This window comes from Zeugodacus cucurbitae, chromosome 6, assembly GCF_028554725.1.
Source record: "Zeugodacus cucurbitae isolate PBARC_wt_2022May chromosome 6, idZeuCucr1.2, whole genome shotgun sequence".
In the NCBI taxonomy this organism is placed as follows: domain Eukaryota; kingdom Metazoa; phylum Arthropoda; class Insecta; order Diptera; family Tephritidae; genus Zeugodacus; species Zeugodacus cucurbitae.
Genome location: NC_071671.1, coordinates 61,525,748 through 61,547,391, shown reverse-complemented (window position 1 = coordinate 61,547,391; position 21,644 = coordinate 61,525,748). Strand labels below are relative to the sequence as shown.

The 21,644-nt window shown below is 36.2% G+C and overlaps 3 protein-coding genes and 1 long non-coding RNA gene across 9 annotated transcripts in view; 3 read left to right on the top strand and 1 right to left on the bottom strand.

Annotated features, from left to right (window-relative positions):
• LOC105209249 (leucine-rich repeat and immunoglobulin-like domain-containing nogo receptor-interacting protein 2) overlaps nucleotides 1-11,673 on the top strand; it is a 32,195-nt gene extending 20,522 nt beyond the window's left edge. For 5 of the 6 annotated variants that reach the window (XM_011179558.3, XM_029038461.2, XM_054233321.1 and 2 more), the window contains 7 exons: nucleotides 2,745-2,943; nucleotides 3,986-4,129; nucleotides 4,334-4,453; nucleotides 4,632-4,722; nucleotides 6,687-6,872; nucleotides 10,482-10,631; nucleotides 10,701-11,672. In XM_011179558.3, the coding sequence (XP_011177860.2) occupies nucleotides 2,746-2,943; nucleotides 3,986-4,129; nucleotides 4,334-4,453; nucleotides 4,632-4,722; nucleotides 6,687-6,872; nucleotides 10,482-10,631; nucleotides 10,701-10,876 (1,065 nt within the window). In that variant the 5' untranslated portion in view covers nucleotide 2,745 and the 3' untranslated portion in view covers nucleotides 10,877-11,672. Of the gene's footprint in view, nucleotides 1-2,744; nucleotides 2,944-3,985; nucleotides 4,130-4,333; nucleotides 4,454-4,631; nucleotides 4,723-6,686; nucleotides 6,873-10,481; nucleotides 10,632-10,700 lie in introns of all 6 variants that reach the window. The other variant, XM_011179556.3, reaches the window with a different exon arrangement.
• Nucleotides 11,674-14,690: 3,017 nt separating this feature from the next.
• Nucleotides 14,691-17,356, top strand: LOC105209250 (relaxin receptor 1). Its single transcript, XM_011179561.3, has 7 exons — nucleotides 14,691-14,940; nucleotides 15,127-15,270; nucleotides 15,418-15,537; nucleotides 15,706-15,796; nucleotides 15,869-16,054; nucleotides 16,965-17,114; nucleotides 17,185-17,356. Exons 1-7 carry the CDS (start codon nucleotides 14,752-14,754, stop codon nucleotides 17,322-17,324), a joined length of 1,020 nt encoding a protein of 339 aa, XP_011177863.2. The 5' UTR covers nucleotides 14,691-14,751; the 3' UTR covers nucleotides 17,325-17,356.
• LOC128922528 (uncharacterized) lies at nucleotides 16,985-17,476 on the bottom strand. The gene is made up of 3 exons (XR_008471745.1): nucleotides 17,334-17,476; nucleotides 17,183-17,267; nucleotides 16,985-17,124 (listed from the first exon to the last, which is right to left on the bottom strand). It is a non-coding gene; the product is annotated as an uncharacterized LOC128922528 (long non-coding RNA).
• A 2,381-nt stretch (nucleotides 17,477-19,857) lies between these two features.
• On the top strand, nucleotides 19,858-20,705 carry LOC105209248 (uncharacterized). The gene is made up of 3 exons (XM_011179555.3): nucleotides 19,858-20,125; nucleotides 20,186-20,353; nucleotides 20,467-20,705. The coding sequence occupies exons 1-3, from the start codon at nucleotides 19,858-19,860 to the stop codon at nucleotides 20,703-20,705; spliced, it is 675 nt and encodes a 224-aa protein (XP_011177857.1).
• The last annotated feature ends 939 nt before the right edge of the window (nucleotides 20,706-21,644 follow it).

The window sequence follows — 21,644 nt, the reverse complement described above, 5'->3', positions numbered from 1 at the left end:
ATCAGCATTGTTTGTGCGCATTTCGCGGCTTATTTGCTTGTTTATTTGTTTATGTGAGTGTTATTTGATTTTTACACACACACACCCCCACTCACATACACATACGTACTCACATATGTACATATGTATGCATGTTTCTGTTGCCAATGTTTGGTGGGCTGCTGGCACTGGCGCTCGTACTTGGCCGCAACGCTGATTTTGTGTAGTAAACTTTCCGGGGCGCTTCCATTTGATACGCTTCATTGCAATTGTTTGTGTACGCCTGTCTGTCCACCCCACCTGTGCGCGTCGACCTCAGTTGCCTGTCGCATACCCTGCTGCATGGGGTGGGCATGTCGACGGCGTCCGGCGTTTGAATGTCACACCTTTGCACGGCCGCGTTCTGCCGCTCTCTCTCAGGCAATTGTTTATAAACATGCATTTTTATTTAATTTTTACTTTTTTCATATTTACAGCCGTGTGCTTGTAAATGAAAACGTGACGAAAGTGCAACGGCAATGATCTTGTATAGCAATTCAAACTATTTATTGTATTTGTTTATAGAAATCGCAATTATTTTTATTATGTGTATGCAAGTGTATTTCAATCAGTTATCGCATTATACCTATTAAGCTCTTCAATATTTGGATGTATTAATTTGAGACTCATGAGTCATGACGGTGTTATTTTGCTTGTGTCTTCATCTAATTTACCTTGGTTGAGTTTCATATTAAAATAGTTTATATTGATTGATTGATTAGCTTGTTTAAGATGAAGAACTGTTAATTTGATGTAAATTAAAAAACGAATCCCTCAAATGTGGGAACAGAATAATATAATATTATGAAAAATTTAGTTCTTGTCTAGTTCTAGTTTCTAGTGATAGTTACTTTCTATACCAAATTATTTGTATATGATAAAAAGCTATATATAAAATGAGTCCTATCACAACTCGTGCTATATCGACCAAAGTTCATTCGTCATTTTGGAGTTTAGCAATAGAATTTACTCTAAAATATTGTGTTAACTATTCAAAAACATTCATTAAACAAGCCTCAAGTGCTCTCGAGTAGGCTCATAGACACACTCGTATAAGAGTATTGGAGTATTTAGGAGTCATTTTTATCAGCAAGGAATCTCAATTGTCGAATGAATCGATTGTTAGCTTTAATTAGAGAAACAAATGCCTTTTAAACTTTCAGTGTTAGGGTTCCTTTTGTAAGGGGTTTAACAAGATCTTGTAGATCGCGCCTTGTCCATTAGGATTCATTTCGCTATTGCTATTTTATGGAACCGATCCCAGAAACATCGGCCTTAGAGTAACCAAACTATCACTCTCCGGTCATATAGATTCACAGATTCGGTTCTGGAATCGGTTTTCAATAAGAGCGCTACAAAAGTTTCAAATAAAACACAAACGGGCTGGGATATCAATGAAATTCTTTATTCCTGTAAAAGTACATTTGATGTCATTATGTATGGAACTTGATTTCTTTTGCAAAAGTCCAGACGGCGAAACAATATTCAACGATTTTCAAGCATAAATCGGCCGATACTGCTGCAATTTTACGTTCGATATTCGTACGAAGTTCAACAATCGTCGCTGGCTTGTTGGCATAGACAATAGACTTGACGTAGACATCCTGTGAGGAAATCTAACGCCGTCAAATCGCACGACCGAAGCGACCAATTAACTGGCCCATTTCACATTCACCAAATTTGGTTATCTATAAATCGATTGTGTTATTCCAAGTCCATGCCATCCACTTGCGGACCAAAAATATTCGGTTCGCATGGAGCGGAGCGATTCCCATTCACAGTAACATGTCGGTCTTGATCATCACTGAAGAAGTTCGGCCCAATGACGCCACCGGCCCATAAACCGCTCCAAACCGTAATTTTTTCGGAATGCAATGCTGACTCATGGAGTACGGATGCTGGATTGCTGACTGTCCAATAACACATATTTCGCTTATTCATAAAGCCATTCAACCAGAAATTAGCCTCTTCGCTACGTAAGACATAGCGCTCTTAAAATGGAGGCCACAGGCTCCGCATTTCCATGATGAAAACCCCTCCATTTCCATTGAAAACTTGACTAGACACTTTTCCAATATCAATTTTATTACACTGATAAAAATTTTTTGGGAATCGTCTGTTCCATAATCGTATTATCCACTTTGGCGACGTTGTTAATCTATTTATTGTACGATATATATATGTACATACATACAATTAAAGGTATAAAAGAATATTAATAAAATTACTTTTTATTTTTATTAAAATGTACTTATAAGCATCACGCTTTGAATTGTCCAGCACTAAATGCTTTAACAACATAATGTGAGCAGAGTCTTTGACCGATTTACCCGCATCAAGAGAGCACATACAATTGTATATTACGATTAATAAATGGCACAGACTAATTTAGTCGATATACAATTACATGAGCGCGTGTATATCGTATGACAGCGAGAATACTTCTGAGATTCATTAAATCAATGAAATTTCGCGCGAAGTCCGCAGACGACACAATGAATCATTATTGCATCATTTGCGTGCAGACAAAGCTTCGGCGGTGTTGAGGTCTTTGTCCTCCACCGAAAAAATCCTTTCTTGTTTTCGCTGCATTTGTTTTTGTGTTTCGTTTTTGTTGTGTTTTTTTTTAATTTTTTTCATTTCATATGAACTTGCAATATTTTGCGTGCTCTGCATTTACTCTTTACTAATCTTGCATACTCTTTCGTTCCATCATTCTCGTTTAGTATGGACTTGCATGCGGTTGTTGTAGCGTTCCTGGCTTTTATCACAATCAACACCAAGATGATGATGCCGTTCGGTTATGTTGGCGCAGTGCAGGACGAACGCAAGTGCCAGTATTTGAGACCGTCGCGCATGCTCAAAATCCGTTGCTTTGAAATGAATCTGAGAGAAGTACCGCAGTACCTGAAGTCATCGGTTGAGGTGAGTGTAGTGATAAACAAAATTATTATAATTAAAAAAAAAAGTATATTAAAAAATATTAATTAAATAAAAATGTAAGAGTTTCTGAAATCAATTGACCTCGGCCGCGACCTTTAGCATTTGTGAATTATTTGAACTGAAGTTGAATTTTAAATTTTAGCAATTTACGTTTGTTTAAATGCAAATGCCAGCGTGTCGTTGCGCCTTTGTGCATCTGCAAGGGTGTCAAGTAGCTTGATAAAGTTCGCTTAAACTCATTCGTCAGCGTTTATCCGATTTATTGTAATTGTCCGCGTGTGTGTGGTTTTTTTTCTTCTTCCATGGGAACCTGCTCCCATCAGTGCAGCAAGTGTACATTTGTCCATATATGCATGAGCCCGGTGACTGTCTGCTGCGAAATAAAATTCAATTGACTTTAATTGAACACACAAAAGAAGTCGCGATAATTTCCTAAAAATCGTACATATATACATACGTAAGCGGCTATACTGTAATACACCTATACTTTCTTTTGAGCTGTGCTTGTATAGTCGTATTTCCTGCAAGCATACCCCGTTGGAAAAATTTAACGATTTTTAGTTGATAAAAGTTGTACTTGTAAATTTAATAAAATTTAATGAAATTAATAGAATAAATATAATAATTTAATAGAATTAAACAAAAAAAAAAAAAAATAGAAAATGAATTTACCGACCCCATATATTTAAAAAATATATGTATATATTTAATCAAAAAGTATACAATTTTTGTATCAAAAAAATCGAATGTTGATGTTTATCATAAACGCCTAACTAAATAATTAATTTTAATGAAAATAATAAAAATTTAAAATTCATTTGTAAGGCTTCACAATGTTCCTACAAGGTTAGTACTACAAAATTCACATGTACATCCAGTACACAATCACTCACAAGCGTGAATTGTGATTTTTTTCTAAATTTTGTTGCTCACGCAAACCGTACAGGAAGTGTACTTATTTTGTGCGTCTTATCAGTATAATTACAATAAATAAAAAAAAAATTGCTTTCCCGCCTAATTACAGATTCTGGATCTCGCATACAATCGCATTAAAAAGCTCAAATCCAATTCATTTGAACGTTACACAAGCATTAAAATATTAGTGCTCTATGAGAATAAGATACAATCGGTGGAGCCGGGCACATTTGCGCCACTAACATCGCTGGAGGTAAGTGCATGCTTACATAAATTCTATCATATATACATATATTGTTCTTACTTATATACAAACATTGCATGTGCTCTCTAACAGCGCTGTAATTGTTAATTACATAAGTGCTATTAGCGTGTTGACATTTTGTTCCAGTAATTAGTGAATTTAGTTTTATTTGAAAGATATTCATTTTCCTATTTTTTCTTTTCAATCTAATAGGAGATCGATCTGTCGAATAATGCGCTTGTCTCAATACCCTTGGATATTTTTCAATTACCCTCGCTGCGAAATCTCTACGTTGACGGTAATGAGCTCTTTAATCTGGAGCGCGATCTGCAGGTTAGTACTTACATACATATTTATTAATATAAAATATATTTTTTTTTAAATTATTTATGATTCTTAAATAGTATTTCACACTATTTTTTTTTTAATTTTTAATACTCAAACAAAAAATTCATTTAAAAAGTCATATTCAATAAAATATTAATAACAACATCTACTATTATTCTTTTAGGCTCTTCAAACACCAATAGAAGCACCGCTGGAATATCTAAATATAGCCGATTGTGGCTTAGAGTACTTGCCCGATTTCGGTGTACTGCCAAGTGAGTAAATAAAATGTTGAAATTTATATAATTAAAAATATATGTACATTAGGGTGGGTCAATTTGTATGGAGCAAAAAAAAAAAAAAAATGCACCAAGCGGTTATCAAAATCGTAAACTACGATGAATTCTAAGAAAATTTGCCCAAGAAACCATGGGTCTAACTTTAATAGCTTTAATCTTCCGTATTGCAGTAAACAAATTCATTTTATATCAAAAACTTAACTGTTAAGGGCCAAACAAAATATAATATACTTCTAAAGTTCGCAATTAATTAGTTTTAAGGTCTTGTTTGCTCTCCATCCTAGATGTTGCGTTTCGACTTGCAACCGTGACTGCCATAACACCATCACGATTTTTTTCTATAGTTCGACTTGAAACGCTAGTCAGCAGTTGCACAAAGCGCTCGGTTCCTTGAATATGTGGAGGAATTTGTGGATCCGGAAGTGCAGGATTGTCAAATTTTATGTATTCGAGCAAATTTCAATCAATTCATCCGCCACTTGTGGAGTAAAATATGCGTACGAAAACATTTTATTTCTATTTTTAGACCGATCACACAAAAAAAAAAAAAAATTTAAAACATCGCGGCAAGTTGGCAAGTTTACTTCGTGTAAATCACTTGGCAAACCAAAAGCACTAAAATTTGGATCTGGCATATGCACCAAATTTGATTACGAGAGATTTGATAATGTAATATCATTAGTACAAGAACTAATTGCTATAGGAGATGACTCCATAATTAAAAGGAGCTTAAGTTTTGCTTTAAAATGTTATAATCGCGAAAATCAGAAGCACAAACTTCTTCCTTGAGTAAAAACTTCTAACTGTAATATTGTATCAAAATAATTTAAAACTATGGTTTCGGAAACAATTGTTTTATTAGTAATTCATCAGCGTTGCTTTGCTTTCTCTGAGAAGTTGATAAAATCATAGCAAACAAATAAAATTAAAAAAAAAACAAGTGCAAATCAAAGAAACAAACAGAAAAATGCCGTTATATGGGAGGGGGCCGTAGTTTTTACCCAATTTTAATCATTTTCATAATCTCACCTAACTAGGTACAATTTAAAATGTGTACCAAATTTACACGAAATCGATAAAGTAGTTCCAGAGATTTACATATGCACTCAAAAGTGGGCGGTGACATGCCAAAATTTTCATATAGTCGGATTTCTGGCTGCAATACAACACCGAATACCAAACTCTAGATGTTTCCCTTCAACAGTTATTAAAATTTCTGATCTTTAGTGTTTTCAAAAATTACCGTTATATGGCAGGTGGGCGTGGTTTTTGTCCGCTTTTGATACTTTTCCAAATATCGATTACATAGGCATAATGTAATACGTATACAGAATTTGAAAAAAATCGGTGAGGTGGTTCCAGAGATATACATATGAACTCATAAGTGGGCAGTGCCACGCCCTCTATAAAAAATTTCTGTACTGTCGAATTTTCTGCTTAAATACAACATCACATACCAAATTTGAGCAAATTAGCTTCGATATCTACAAAACATGCAAACAATCGACAGTGGAATAGGAATTGGATTTTTTTTTACAAAATACAATATACGAAAGTTTCTCGTTAAAAACCGGAAGCTCGATTTTCATTTTAGACCCATGGTTTCTTGGACAAATTTTCTTAGAATTCATCGTAGTTTACGATTTTGATAACCGCTTTGTCAAGAAAAAAATTGACCCACTCTAATGTACATATATACATACATACATATGTATATAATATTAAAATTAAATATTACAATTATAAGTGAAAATTTTAACCAAAACTATAATATAATTGCTTAAAGTAATCTAAGCAGAAAATTATGATTTAAAAATGAATTTATATATATATATTTTTAATTCTTATCAAAATAATTGCTTTTGTTTCAAAATTGCAATTGAGTGACCATTGTTATCACCTTACGAACTTAACAGAAACTACTTTCTTTTTCTCTACAGAACTATCGCACATTAATGCCTCATTAAATCCGCTGACCGATCTCACCGTGGACTCACTAGCCAATATGTGTAACTTGAAATCAATAGATCTGCAGAAAACAGAAATTAGTAATTGTGCCCGCCAACAAGTGAGCCGTTATTTACGTTATATTGGTGCCAGTTTGAAATTTGTGCCGATATCTGTAGGTAAGTGGAAGTTATTCATACAAAAAATGTAACAGATTTGATCATGTGTACAGATCGCGCATTTATTCAGCATTTCCATGGGTTTGCATACATTTAGGATGCACAATTTTCTATTGCATTCATTCAGGAAATGCTGAATAAAGAGACCTCACACACATACAACGATATTGATAAATATGTATGTATGTATGTTCACATGGGGGGATGGGGTCATATGTAGAAGTTCACGCAAGTGAGGAAAGTTTCTGATTGCCATTCACTTGGGAGTGGCCAGGAACGATTCTTTTGCATATGACTCAAGCAGCTCACGACTTCCGGTTTTAGACCAAGTATCCCCTGGGTAGCTAACAGACATCCGTTTGGAGGCGAGCTAAAGTGAGAAGGCGAAGCCCGCTTGTGCGGTTGTGCGTAGGGCTTGGGACCCACCACATAAAAACGAATAACCAGTGAATAAGAAACACAGGCCTCGGATGAGAAACCCCCCTTTTGATGACGACCACGGCAAACGTATAAAGGACTATGATTTGAGGGCATGCACCTGGAATGTCCGGACTCTTAATTGGGAAGGTGCCTCTGCCCAGCTGGTTGATGTCCTCATACAACTAAAGGCTGACATCACCGCCGTCCAAGAAGTGCGATGGACGGGACAAGGACGGAAGAAGGTGGGTCCTTGTGACATCTACTACAGCGGCCATATAAAGGAGCGCAAATTCGGTGTTGGATTTGTGGTGGGAGAGAGACTACGTCGCCGAGTCCTGGCATTCACCCCGGTGGATGAACGTCTTGCCACAATCCGCATCAAAGCGAGGTTCTTCAACATATCGCTGATTTGCGCCCACGCCCCAACGGAAGAGAAGGACGATGCGACCAAAGATGCTTTCTATGAGCGCCTAGAACGCATCTATGAGCGCTGCCCCCGCCACGATGTCAAAATCGTGCTTGGCGATTTTAACGCCAGGGTGGGTAAAGAAGGTGTCTTTGGCACAACAGTCGGAAAATTCAGCCTCCATGACGAAACATCGCCAAACGGCCTGAGGCTGATCGACTTCGCTGGGGCCCGAAATATGGTTGTCTGTAGTACCAGATTCCAGCATAAAAAAATTCATCAAGCAACGTGGCTGTCCCCTGATCGAAACACGCGCAATCAAATCGATCACGTTGTGATAGACGGAAGACATGTCTCCAGTGTTTTAGACGTGCGTACGCTCCGAGGACCAAACATTGACTCGGACCATTATCTAGTAGCAGCAAAGATACGCACTCGCCTCTGTGCAGCAAAGAACGCCCGTCAACAAACACAAGGAAGGTTCGACGTCGAAAAGCTGCAATCACAACCGACAGCCGAACGATTTTCTACTCGACTTGCACTCCTGCTCTCGGAGAGCACTCATCAGCATCTCGATATAAGGGAGCTGTGGAACGGCATCTCAAACTCATTGCATACCGCTGCAGCCGAAACAATTGGTCTCCGGCAACGCCAAAAAACCAGTTGGTACGATGAGAATTGTCGTTCCGCAGTGGAGAGAAAACAGACTGCCTACCTCGCAACGTTGCGATCGACCACAACACGTTCGGGGTGGGATAGATATCGAGAACTGAAGAGGGAAGCGAGACGCATTTGCAGACGTAAAAAGAAAGAGGCCGAAATGCGTGAGTATGAAAAGCTTGAAAAGCTGGCCGACATGGGTAATGCTCGAAAATTTTATGAAAAGATGAGGCGATTAACAGAAGGTTTCAAGACCGGAGCATTATCATGTAGGGACCGAGAAGGTAATCTGGTAACGGATGTCCAGAGCACACTGGGATTATGGAGGGAACACTTCTCCGACCTGCTCAATGGCAGTGAAAGTACAACACCGGGAGATGGCGAACCCGATTCCCCAATCGATGACGATGGAATAGATGTTCCATTACCCGACCATGAAGAAATTCGAATAGCAATTACCCGCTTGAAGAACAACAAAGCGGCGGGGGCCGATGGATTACCGGCCGAGCTATTCAAATACGGCGGCGAAGAACTGATAAGGTGCATGCATCAGCTTCTTTGTAGAATATGGTCGGAAGAAAGCATGCCTGACGATTGGAATCTTAGTGTGCTCTGCCCAATCCACAAGAAGGGAGACCCCACAATCTGCGCCAACTACCGTGGTATAAGTCTCCTCAATATCGCATATAAGGTTTTGTCGAGCGTATTGTGTGAAAGACTAAAGCCCACCGTCAACGAACTGATTGGACCTTATCAGTGTGGCTTTAGACCTGGAAAATCTACAATGGACCAGATATTCACCATGCGCCAAATCTTGGAAAAGACCCGAGAGAGAAGAATCGATACCCACCATCTTTTTATCGATTTTAAAGCTGCCTTCGATAGCACGAAAAGGAGCTGCCTTTATGCCGCGATGTCTGAATTTGGTATCCCTGCAAAACTAATACGGCTATGTAAGCTGACGTTGAGCAACACCATAAGCTCCGTCAGGATCGGGAAGGACCTCTCCGAGCCGTTCGATACCAAACGAGGCTTCAGACAGGGTGACTCACTATCGTGCGACTTCTTCAATCTATTGCTGGAAAAAATAATACGAGCTGCAGAACTAAATAGAGAGGGTACAATCTTCTACAAGAGTGTACAGCTCCTGGCGTATGCCGATGATATTGATATCATCGGAAGCAACAACCGCGCCGTTTGTTCTGCGTTTTCCAGACTAGATAAAGAAGCGAAGCGTATGGGTCTGGTGGTGAATGAGGACAAGACGAAATATCTCCTGTCATCAAACAAACAGTCAGCGCACTCGCGTCTTGGCTCCCACGTCACTGTTGACAGTCATAACTTTGAAGTTGTAGATAATTTCGTTTATCTGGGAACCAGCATTAACAACACCAACAATGTCAGCCTTGAAATCCAACGCAGAATCACTCTTGCCAACAGGTGCTACTTTGGACTGAGTAGGCAATTGAAAAGTAAAGTCCTCTCTCGACGAACCAAAATCAAACTCTATAAGTCGCTCATTATTCCCGTCCTGATGTATGGCGCTGAAGCGTGGACGATGACAACATCCGATGAGACGACTCTTGGGGTTTTCGAGAGAAAGGTTTTGCGCAAGATTTATGGTCCTCTAAACATTGGCAACGGCGAATACCGCAGACGATGGAACGATGAGCTGTACGATTTATACGACGACATTGACATAGTTCAGCGAATAAAAAGACAGCGGCTACGCTGGCTAGGTCATGTTGTACGGATGGAAGAAAACACTCCAGCTCTGAAAGTATTCGATGCAGTACCCGCTGGAGGAAGCCGCGGAAGAGGACGACCTCCACTCCGGTGGAAAGACCAAGTGCAAAGTGACCTGGCTTCACTTGGTGTTTCCAGTTGGCGCCAAAAAGCAAAAAGGAGGAATGAGTGGCGCGCTCTGGTGGATTCGGCTATAATCGCTTAAAGCGGTTCCTACGCCAAATATATATATATATATATGTTCACATGCATACACATCATTCATAAAATTTAATTTGTTTTTGTATATTTATTGTTGTTTCATATATTTTGTCTCACTCCAACAAAAACCTATTTAATTGTTTCATTTTTATCTATTTTTCGAAATCTATAAATAGAAGACCTTGATGACAACAAATGCCCGGATCCATACAATCAAACTGTCAATTCAACGACATTTCATAGCTGTAAAGCAGAGGCTGAACTTGTCAAAGCGCTCAATTGGCGTTGGTGGGCGATTGCAGTGGCAGTGGCATTGGCTGTGCTCGGTAAGTAACGTTAAAAACGATTAAAATAATTAAATTAATTTTATTTCCACTCTATATTTATCTCTCCAGTCATTGCGTGGTGGTGCTGTTGCCGCAATGCGAAGAAGAAGAAGAAGACGAAGAAAGCGAAGTCTAAAACCAAAGCGAATGCGCTGCCAACCAAACAACAGCCGTTAGTGTCGCCCACGCTTGCGCTGAAGAGTCACAATGATCGCACGACGCTGCAGGACTGTGATTGTGCGTAATTGTAAAGTACAACAACAACATGCCGCGTAATTTTAGTTGTACAAATTTAGTTACACTATAAATAGCAAACCATTTACAACTACAGCAACAACCATAACTACAATTAAAAATGTAACTACTTAATGACAGCGTCGCTTTGGAAGAGTAGTGTCTGCTTTTTTTTTAATCTTCGAATAATAATTTAGTTATATACATATAAATTCGCCATACAGCAAAGTGTTGCCAAAAAGTACGAAATACGAACTTAGATATCGAATTACAACGAACTGAAGGCGAAATCGTTTTGCCAAAACTAGAAAAGTGCCTACCTTGAAGAGTATAGTTTTATAATTAATTATATACATATATAAAGTCACATTACATTTAGAGCACCGTGTCAACATAAAAGTATTAAAAGTTTAGCTTTAGCTTTGCTTAGTGTAAAATTTCTCAATGCAATCATATAAACAATTTCGTTTAGTGACCATTTAAGAATATTTAATATATAAATTAAAAATATTTGTACATACATTAATAAATAATTTTAGTTATATGTAAATACATAAGTTAAAACTGTACAAATATCAAAGAAACTTTTACTTCCTACAACTGGAACTAAAATAAGCCAATCGAAAAGGTGCCTTCTAATGCTTTAGTGCATTTACATACATACATAAATATAGAAAAATCAAAAATATGTAAATATCACTTTAGTTTTACACAAATTATTTACTTTTTGAAAAAGTAATTAGTTCAATTAATTTAAATATTTTTTTCTAAATATATTTATTTACTGTAATGTTAATATATTTTTAGTTAAATACATGAATAAATTAAGTAATATATAGTTAAAATTAAATTTATCTTATTGTTTTTGTAATAAATGTGAAATGAGTTCAAGAAAATTTCTTTTGTTTTGAATAAAATGGAAAATAAAGTTTTGTAAGTATAGTTGGTGGCAACGAGCAATATTACCTGAAACAGTACCAGAATGTTTTTAATTCAAATATAGGTGAACTTCCAAAACTCGAACTTCTATAACAATATATGTATATATATATTTGGCGTTGAAACCGCTTTAAGCGATTATAGCCGAATTCACCAGAGCGCGCCTCACGTTCCTCCCTTTTGCTTTTTGACGCCAACTGGAAACACCAACTGAAGCCAGGTTACTTTGCACTTGGTCTTTCCACCGGAATAGAGGTCGTTCTCTTTCGCGGCTTCCTCCAGCGGGTACTACATCGAACACTTTCAGAGCTGGAGTGTTTTCATGCATTCGTACAACATGACCTAGCCAGCGCCTTTTTATTCGCTGAACTATGTCAATGTCGTCTTATAAATCGTACAGCTCATCGTTCCATCGTCTGCGGTATTCGCCGTTGTCAATGTGCAGAGGACCATAAATCTTACGCAAACCTTTCTCTCGAAAACCCCAAGAGTCGTCGCATCGGATGTTGTCATCGTTCACGCTTCGGCGCCATACATCAGAACGGGAATAATGAGCGGAATAACAATATAATATAGTCAAATTTCATACAAATTACCTTCCCTAACTAAAAGTCTCTCTAACTCGAAGTTTTTTTTTGTGGATTATGGTGATTCGAGTTAGGGAAGTTCAACTGTAATTCCATTTTATGACTATTATTCATATTTTCCATACAGTTGATGGAGTTTACCTTCTTCAGCGAATAGTTTTTTATTGCATTCCAAGAAAAGACTAGTTCAGTTTCGATCTGAGAACAAATTCTACCAAATGAAATGCTTGGTTTGTTATTTTTACTTATGTTTCGTAAAAAAAAGTGAAATATTTGGCGATGACGCCGTTCAAGAATTAAGTTAATCATATTCAAGAATTCAAATTAAAATGTTTTGAACCGAGATATTAAGAGGAGTTGCGGTCTATATACGATTTCCACCACAATTCACGTCTTCTTTTGAAATCAGCGTCATTAACAGAGGCGTTTGAATGACGATCTCATAACTCGGTACAGATTTCTTAGAATCATTTGCATACTTTTTAAGTAGAAAAAAAAATCGGATTGCGCCATCGCATGGTTAGAATGTACCGATTTCAATGAGATCGTTTCGATTTTTTTTTCATTACAACGTTTTTTTTCGATTTCATTACAACGTGACATAAAAATATGCTTACATATCGAATATAATTGAAGAAACGGAGATGATAAAAATTCTTCCTCACTTATCTCTTTTGCTGTCCCATCACACTAAATATGAATTGATTTGTTAATATCGAAAAGATAGCAAAAGGGCTGAACCAATGGAAAAGAATAGCATGAAATTAAAGTAATTTGATCATAGAGATAACTAATTAATTTTTGAAAATATTAGACGAGACGAGTTAAAATCCGGATGTCTGCCTGTTCTTCCGTCTGTCCGTGCAACAGATAACTTGAGTAAAAATCGACGAAACTTGGTACACATGTTCCTTGGAACCGTGAGGAGGTTGGCGGAATCAGACCATTGTCACGCTCACAAAATGGCCGAAAACCTACAACCAAATTTTATGCAGCCATTTCTCTTACGTACCCCATTACATACCTTTAAAATTAATGCAATGTGATAATAGCTACGCCCACCTCCTATACAAAGGTTAGGAAATTACTAAAAGGGCGAAATCGGTTCACAACCACGACTACTTTCTCAACTCAATTTTGAATTCCATGTGATTCCTTCACTTTATCAAGTATACATAAGGAACTAATAAAGACGCAAAAGGAACGTATTTTCTTATCTTGATCTCCAAGTACACTAGAGTTTCCCAAATACTCGAGAAACTATGAGACAATAATTTTAGGGTAAATGTTTATTCTTTTTAACACCGGAAAATTGTCAATATTCGGAAAAGTTGGTTGATAGTTTTAACTATAGAAACAGATGGCTTTTGGATCTTTAAAGTTATGGTTCTTTTTATAATGGGTTTAACAAGTTTTTTTAGATCGCCGTGACTATTTCAAAATATTAATAATGCCAGTACAGAAACTTCCGAAAATATCACTATAGTTTTCTAAGATTATAGTCTTGCATAGCTGGGCAAGTTTTGCAAGCTTTGATTCTCGGAATAATATGAAGTGTACAAAGATCCGTAATGAAACATAAACATTTTCATATTCACTGTTTTGTTTTGTCGTTAGGATTCGCTATCGCTATGTTATGGAAATGCTGCTAGAAGCATGAAGTTGGTCTCATGGTGACCCAACTCTAACTTTCAGCATCTTACAGGTTATCAGATTATGATCTGGAATCTGCAGATCATAGTCAACAAGACTTTATGTACACGATCAGTTAATTATACCTCCTTTGAAAACATGACAAGATTTTGTATTTTTTTAGCACTTTTCCAATTAATTGCACTGGTAAGCATTCTTTAGAAGTAGTATTCATGCGTTCCTTTAAAAATTGTTACAACATTTTATTTTTGCTTACATGTACTCATAAGCACCACGCTATATTCCCAGACTTTTAACATCTATATTTATACAGTTTATGACAAAACTTGTTTGTATGAATAAAATGTTTCTCTAAATTGTCCAACCTTAAGTGTTCTAACCACGAAAATTGCGCAAAGAGCCTTTGACCGATTTAGCCACAACACTGGAGCACATTCAAATGAATATTATGATTAATAAATGGCACGAACTAATTAAGTCGATTTGCAATTAAATGAGCGCGAAAATGTAAGATAACAGCAAACATACTTCTGAGATTCATTAAATCAATGAAACTTCACACGAAGTCCGCAGACGAATGGTTTTTGTATATCGTTATTGTGGGTTTCTCTTTCAATTTACATATATAAGCTTTCAATAATTCGGGTTCTCCACATTCACTCTTCACTGCTCTTGCATACGTTTTCGTTACTTCATTCTCGTTTAGTATGGACTTGCATACGGTTGCTGTAGCCTTGTTGGCTTTAATAACAATAAACACTAAGATGATGTTGCCGTTCGGCCACGTACAGGACCAACACAAGTGTCAGCGTTTGACAAAGTCGGGCATGCTCGAAATCCGTTGCTATCAGATGAGCTTGAGGGAAGTGCCACAGAACCTGAAGTCATCGGTTGAGGTGAGTACAGTGAGACTTTTAGCATTTGTGAGTTGTTTGAATTAAAGTTGAGTTTTAAATGTTAACAATTGACTTTTGTTTGAATGTAAAGTAGTCTACCATGCCGTTGCTTCATCGTTAATCAGTGAAATTTTTATTAGTGTAACTATAATAACAAAAGGAATTTTGTTTCCCGCCTAATTACAGATACTGGATCTCTCATACAATCGCATTAAAAAGCTCAGACAGAATTCATTTGAACGCTATACAAGCATTAAAATATTAGTGCTCTATGATAATAAGATACAATCGGTGGAGCCGGGCACATTTGCGCCATTAACATCGCTGGAGGTAAGTGCATGCATATGCCGCGCTCTCTAACGGCGCTGTAATTCTTCATTACATAAGTGCTATTAGAGTGATGACATTTTGCTCCAGTAATTAGTGAATTTAGTTGTGATTGTCATTATTCAATTTCTTTTTTTTTCAACTTTATAGGAGATCGATCTGTCGTTTAATACGCTTACCTCAATACCTTTGGAAATTTTTCAATTACCCTCACTGCGAAATCTTTACTTTGACGGTAATGAGCTCTTTAATCTGGAGCGTGATCTGAAGGTTTGTACATATTTCATATAAACTAATTATTCTTAGATTACTTGTGATCCATAAATAATATTTCACACTATTTTTTTTTTTTTAATTTGAATTCGTATAATACATATTTCGTTTAAAAAGTCATATTCAATAAAATATTAGTAAGATCATCTCCTATTATCCATTTAGGCTCTTGAAACACCAATAGAAGCACCGCTGGAATATCTAAATATAGCCGATTGCGGTTTAAAGAAACTGCCCGATTTTGGTGTACTGCCAAGTGAGTAAATAGAATTATGAAACTTTTATAATTATTGAAACTTAACAAAAACTACTTTCTTTTTCTCTACAGAACTATGGCACATGAATGCCTCATTAAATCCGCTGACTGATTTCAGCGTGAACTCACTAGCCAATATGTGTAATTTGAAAACAGTAGATCTGCAGAAAACAGAAATTAGTAATTGTGGTCGCCAACAAGTGAACCGTTATTTACGATATATTAACGGCAGTTCTCATTTTGTGCCGATATTTACAGGTAAGTTAAAATATCTCAAACATTTTTGAATTTTATAAAAATGAGCAGCGATTGTAGATCACTTGTTTACTAGAAGTATGTCATAAATCAAAAAATTTCGAAAAATGCACTTCAAATAACATAGAAAGCTAACAGTATCAGAATACAGCTTCACTGCATAATATTATAATAAACGCTTTAAGTTGCTTAAGGTAATGCTGACCACAAAATTATATGGAAAATCCATTAACTCATGTTCTTTATTTTTGTTTCATAAGCTTTGTTCTTGGAACCTTACGATAGATATGGTTTTAAGCGTACGTTTTTGTTTTTGTTTTTATAACGTATGTGCATATATTAATCCGTTGATAAATGTGACTCATTCATTGGTTCTGTTATTTCACTACATGACTCCACAATAATAATACAGTTGAACTTCCCTAACTCGAATCGCCATAATCCACAAAAAAACGTCGAGTTAGAGAGACTTCCGAGTTACGAGTTAGGTTTGATTTCTATTGCCAATTCAAGAGTTCTAGTTATGGAGAAGTTCAACTGTATATAATACTGAAACTATAGTAAAACCCGAAAGAGAGTCCACATGCTTGAGTTTACGCATGAATGACAGAATTCTCAAAACATGTAATAGATTTGATCGCATGTATTGATCGCGCATTTATTCAGCAGTCCAAAGACGATGCATAGTTTTAGGCTGCACGATTTTGTATTGCAATAATACAGGAAATGCTGAATAAGGAAGAGACACGTACAACGATGCATGCTACATACATACACAATCATCAATAAAAATATATTTTTGTTAAACATTTTACTGCGTCAATAGAATCTTGTTCATTTCTTTGGGCTCACTGCAACCAAAAGCCATAACATAATTGATTAATTAATATATTTTTTTTAAACCTATTTATAGGCAAACTCGATAACAACAATTGTCCAGATCCATACAACCAAACTGTCAACTCAACGAGATATCATAGCTGTAAAATTGAGGCTGTACGCGTTAAAGCGCCCAGTTGGCTTTGGTGGGTGATTGCAGCGGCAGTGGCATTGGCTGTGCTCGGTAAGTGATGCTAAAAACGATAGAAAACTATTAAACAATTAATTAATTATGTTCGCCCTTTTATTTACAGCCTTTGTAAGGTGGTTCTGGCAACGCCATTCGAAGAAGACATATGTGCTGCCACCCAAAGAACAAGCGTCGACCCCGCTTGCGCTGGACAACAAAAACGCACCGAGTAAATTTAGTTGTACAACTTTAGATGTACTATAAATAGCAAACCATTCACAACTACAGCAACAACCATAACAAGTACAATTGGAAATGTAACTACATACTGACAGCATCGCTTTGGAAGCGTGTGGTGTTTAGTTTTCTCTCTCTTTTTTAACCTTCGAATAAAACAGTACGAAATACGAATTTCGATAACGAATTACAACGAACCGAAAGCGAAAACGTTTTGTGCAATCGATATATGCATATAGTCATATTTATATAATTACATTACATTTAGAGCACCGTGTAAATATAAAAGTAGTAAAAGTTTAGATTTAGTTGTATTTAATGTAAAATTTCCCATGCAATAAAATGAAATTTTTCGTTAAGTCACAATTTAGAAATATTTCTATTTTTATTTATTTGATTTTATTAAGATAACAGGTAATTGACACATATGTATATTCGACTTAAAGTATACTAGAATTTCGAAAATCATTGTATTCAAGACTATACGTTCACTTAAGGGGTTATATACAGTTAGAATTTTCAAAAAATCGTTTTTGTTTTTATTTCATTTTCTTAATGTACATATATTTAAGAATACACACAGAAAATTTCATTTCGTTCCGGTGAATATTTTCAAAGTTACAAGCAAATTTGAAAGGCGTTTCAGTTGCTTGGAAGTACAAGGTCCAAACTTTAAACGCGTTTTTCTCAAAATGGTGTTTTCAAAGTCGGTGACCAACATTACTCGAAAACGGCTAGACCGATTAGTCTCAAATTTTAACACGACCTTCTTAAATATATTTTTTAGTAATTAATCGTAGATTTTTTCTCTCCGGTAAATATTTTTTTTTATAAACAATTTAAGGCCGAAATTTCGGTGAAAAATCGATTTTTTTTTTTGAGAAACCGCCATTTTGTCAATTCGTCTTATTCCTTCGATTAATTACTAGATTTAACATTATTTTAACGAAATCTGTTTGGTTTTTTAATTTCGGATGATCCAGTTCCGAGATATAGTGGTCACCGCAAAACGTCTTTTTTGAGAGGAGCTCCTGGAAATCAGCTGTAACTCTTTTTCAAATAAATATTTTTACTAGTACTAAGTTTTAAAATACAGTTAAAAGATACCATAATATGTGTATAAATTTTTGGATCAATAAATTAAAAAGTTTTCTCAGAAAAAATTCTGGAAAATTCACTTTTTTTCGGTCGTCTAACTGTGTATAACCCCTTAAGTCTGTTAAGGTATCTTACATATTAACTCATATATAAGGTATAAAGTTCAGCAGATGTTTGCCAATCCCAATATTAGGTATATGGTAACTATGGGAAGTAGACCCGATTTTACACATTTTTGGCACACAGGCACATTATTAAAAGAAAAATATTCTCTCTGAATTTCTGTAAAATATCTGAAATATTTAAAAATATTTTCGGTAAAAAATTCTCCATTGGCACTGAGGTGTTCATATTCAATATGTGGGACCTTGTCGACAATTTCTCAATAAGTGATGGCATACCTCAAATACAGTATTTGTGTAAAATTTTCTTCGACTATCTTCATTGGTTCCTGATGTATGTATATATTATAAAGTGAAGGAATATGATGAAATTCAAAAATTGTGTTATATGGAAAGTAGGCGTGGATTTATACCGATTTCGCCTATTTTCAACGCATAACCATAGGTTCTCAAGAAAGTATTATGTTTCCAATTTCAATGAAATCGGTGGAGTAGTTCCTGAACAATAGTATTTGACAGAGAAGTGGCCGACACCCCAACCATTTTTACTTTTTTATACCAATCTGAGTGCAGCTTCCTTTACCAACTTCTATAAAATGTTGTGTTTCCAAAGTTTTTCGTTGGTGGCTTAATGCACATTTAGTAGTTTTCAACATAATCTTTGTGTGAGCATGGTTGGGCATGGTTATTAAGCAAATATAATCAAGCTCTTCTTGATAACAATATATAAAAAAGTATAAAAATAAAATATTTTGGTTTCATAATGTATCATAAAGATCATCAATTAATTTGTATAACCGCAAATAAGAGAAATAACTTGGTGAGCAAATGAGTACGAGTATACGCTAGATAATATGGTTCTATACAGGTACTACATGTCGTATGATTAACTTTTAATTGAAAATAATAAAATTGCATAATGTTGTCTATGTGTTTCTATGTGTATAACAAAAATAAAAAGAGAAAATATTTTTATTCCCGGCACCTAACACTGATTTCTGCGCACAGTTCATTGCACTTTCGTCCCATTAACTTATCCAGACTAGTCCTTTCAATTAAGCGCTGCTCATACTCATACTCATGAGTGTCAGTATGAATACGAACTAAAATGTACCAATGACATGCAATGCATGCATTTTCCACAGAAACATGAGCGAACATTCGCAATTAAAGTCATTTACATGCAATAGATACCTACAGGATACAACGGGATAATACAGGACTTTTGCGAATAACTTTATTCAGTTGAATTTCATATTTCGCTGCGTCCGAACATAAATTACGCTTAACGAACGAGAATTAAGTTAAAAAAAAATAAATTTAAACAAATTCTCTTCAAAATGAAGTCATTTGGCGCACAAGTTCTCTGGTGCGTATTGCCCACCTTCCTACTTTGCCTCGTCTATCAACTGGCGCTTACCCAGGCATATCTGCGCAGCGTACGCATCGAGGAGATACCATTTGACCTGGCAGAGAGTGCTGAGGAAGCACGTCTAAAGGAAGGTCGCTTATTCGGACCGAGTTTGAAGTTGGAAGAGCGAAAAGGTATACTAGCGACTTCTGGTCTTGAACAGCGACGCGGCTTCTTTCATATCTTCAATATACCGTGTAGGTAGTTTTGAAAATTTATTAAAAATACAGACTAATATCAATTAGTTAATATTATAGATATAGTGTGTTTCTTTGCGGCCAAAGGCAAGTGGCCGTTCATACCAACCTTCATGCAAGGGCGTGTCGATGAGACTGCAAGGACATTTTTCAAAAAAAACGATAGCGCCATCAAGCAGTTCTGCCAAAAGTGGATACAAATAAAGCAATGTTTCAGACCATTATTTGGTAAATATAAATTTTGTTACTAAATACGTGTTTTTAGGCCAAAAATACTTAATTTAAACTAACAAATTGAGAAAAAATCAAATTTTTGGCAACAATTTTGTTTTATTCGCCAGCCACGACCAGCCCGAACGATGTTGAGCAACTGGATCCACTACGCTCCACACCTTGTACATGCGCCAACGAACCGATTGTTTACTTCGATAAAGACCATATTGGTAATGTTGGCCGCGATACGATTTTGAATACTATTGAGTTTCTAGAAAGTTTTCTGGTACCACCAGTATCCCCCACGAAGAAGTCGAAGAAGAAAAATCGCGTACGCAGTCGAGTAGATGAAATGGATATTGAATAAGACGGTGTTTCGATGCTTTATTAATATCAATTTCCGATTTATATTTTCATATACAATACATAGTAACGTTTTCAATAAAAATAATGACCTTTTGAAATTCTATACTAAGCCTGTTGACTTATTTAGAAGCTGTTATTATTTTTTTTTTCGATCTTTAAATATACCCTTTTGTTGGTTGCAAGAACAATCAATCAACAATGCAAGACAGATCATCAGCGCCCTCTTATTATAACGGGTGATACGAGTGGAGGTACTTTATTCAATAGCATTTTTTCGATAGATCACGCGTGAGCCGTGTCAAGCAATCATACTATTTTGGTATTGTTTGGCATTTGATCATGGAAAGACTTATGCCATTACACAATGTTTATAAATTGTTCAACTTTATTTCGAAATTTCACGTTCTGTAAAGAATATGTTTCGCGCGCTTCTCTCAACTTATAGCCAACACAATCGACCAACTGAGCGTACTATTTGCAACACAATCACCTATCTTGAGACCCAGCATTCATTACTGGATAATATTCGACCGAATATATTACGCCCAACATGCAGTGAAGATAATATAACAGCCGTAGTTGAGAGTGTACACGAAGACCGTGGAGAGTCGCAACTCAAACTTTTTTCGCGCCATTATAACCGACTATTTGATGTCTGAAATTGAAGCTCGTGATCTCTGCGACATTTGGTTTCAACATTACGGCGCCACTTCCTACACATAGCATCAATCAATGGATTTATTGAGAGAACACTTCGGTGAGCAGATAATTTCGATAATTTAGCCAGTCATTTGGCCACCAAGTTCGTGTGATATCACACCGTTAGACTTTTTACTGTGGGGATATGTAAAATCTAAGGTCGATTCAGAGCCTTAGAGCTCCCGTGGTTTGATTTCAGCTCTCAAAAAAATTCTAAAAATTCATTGTCACGCAACGGTAA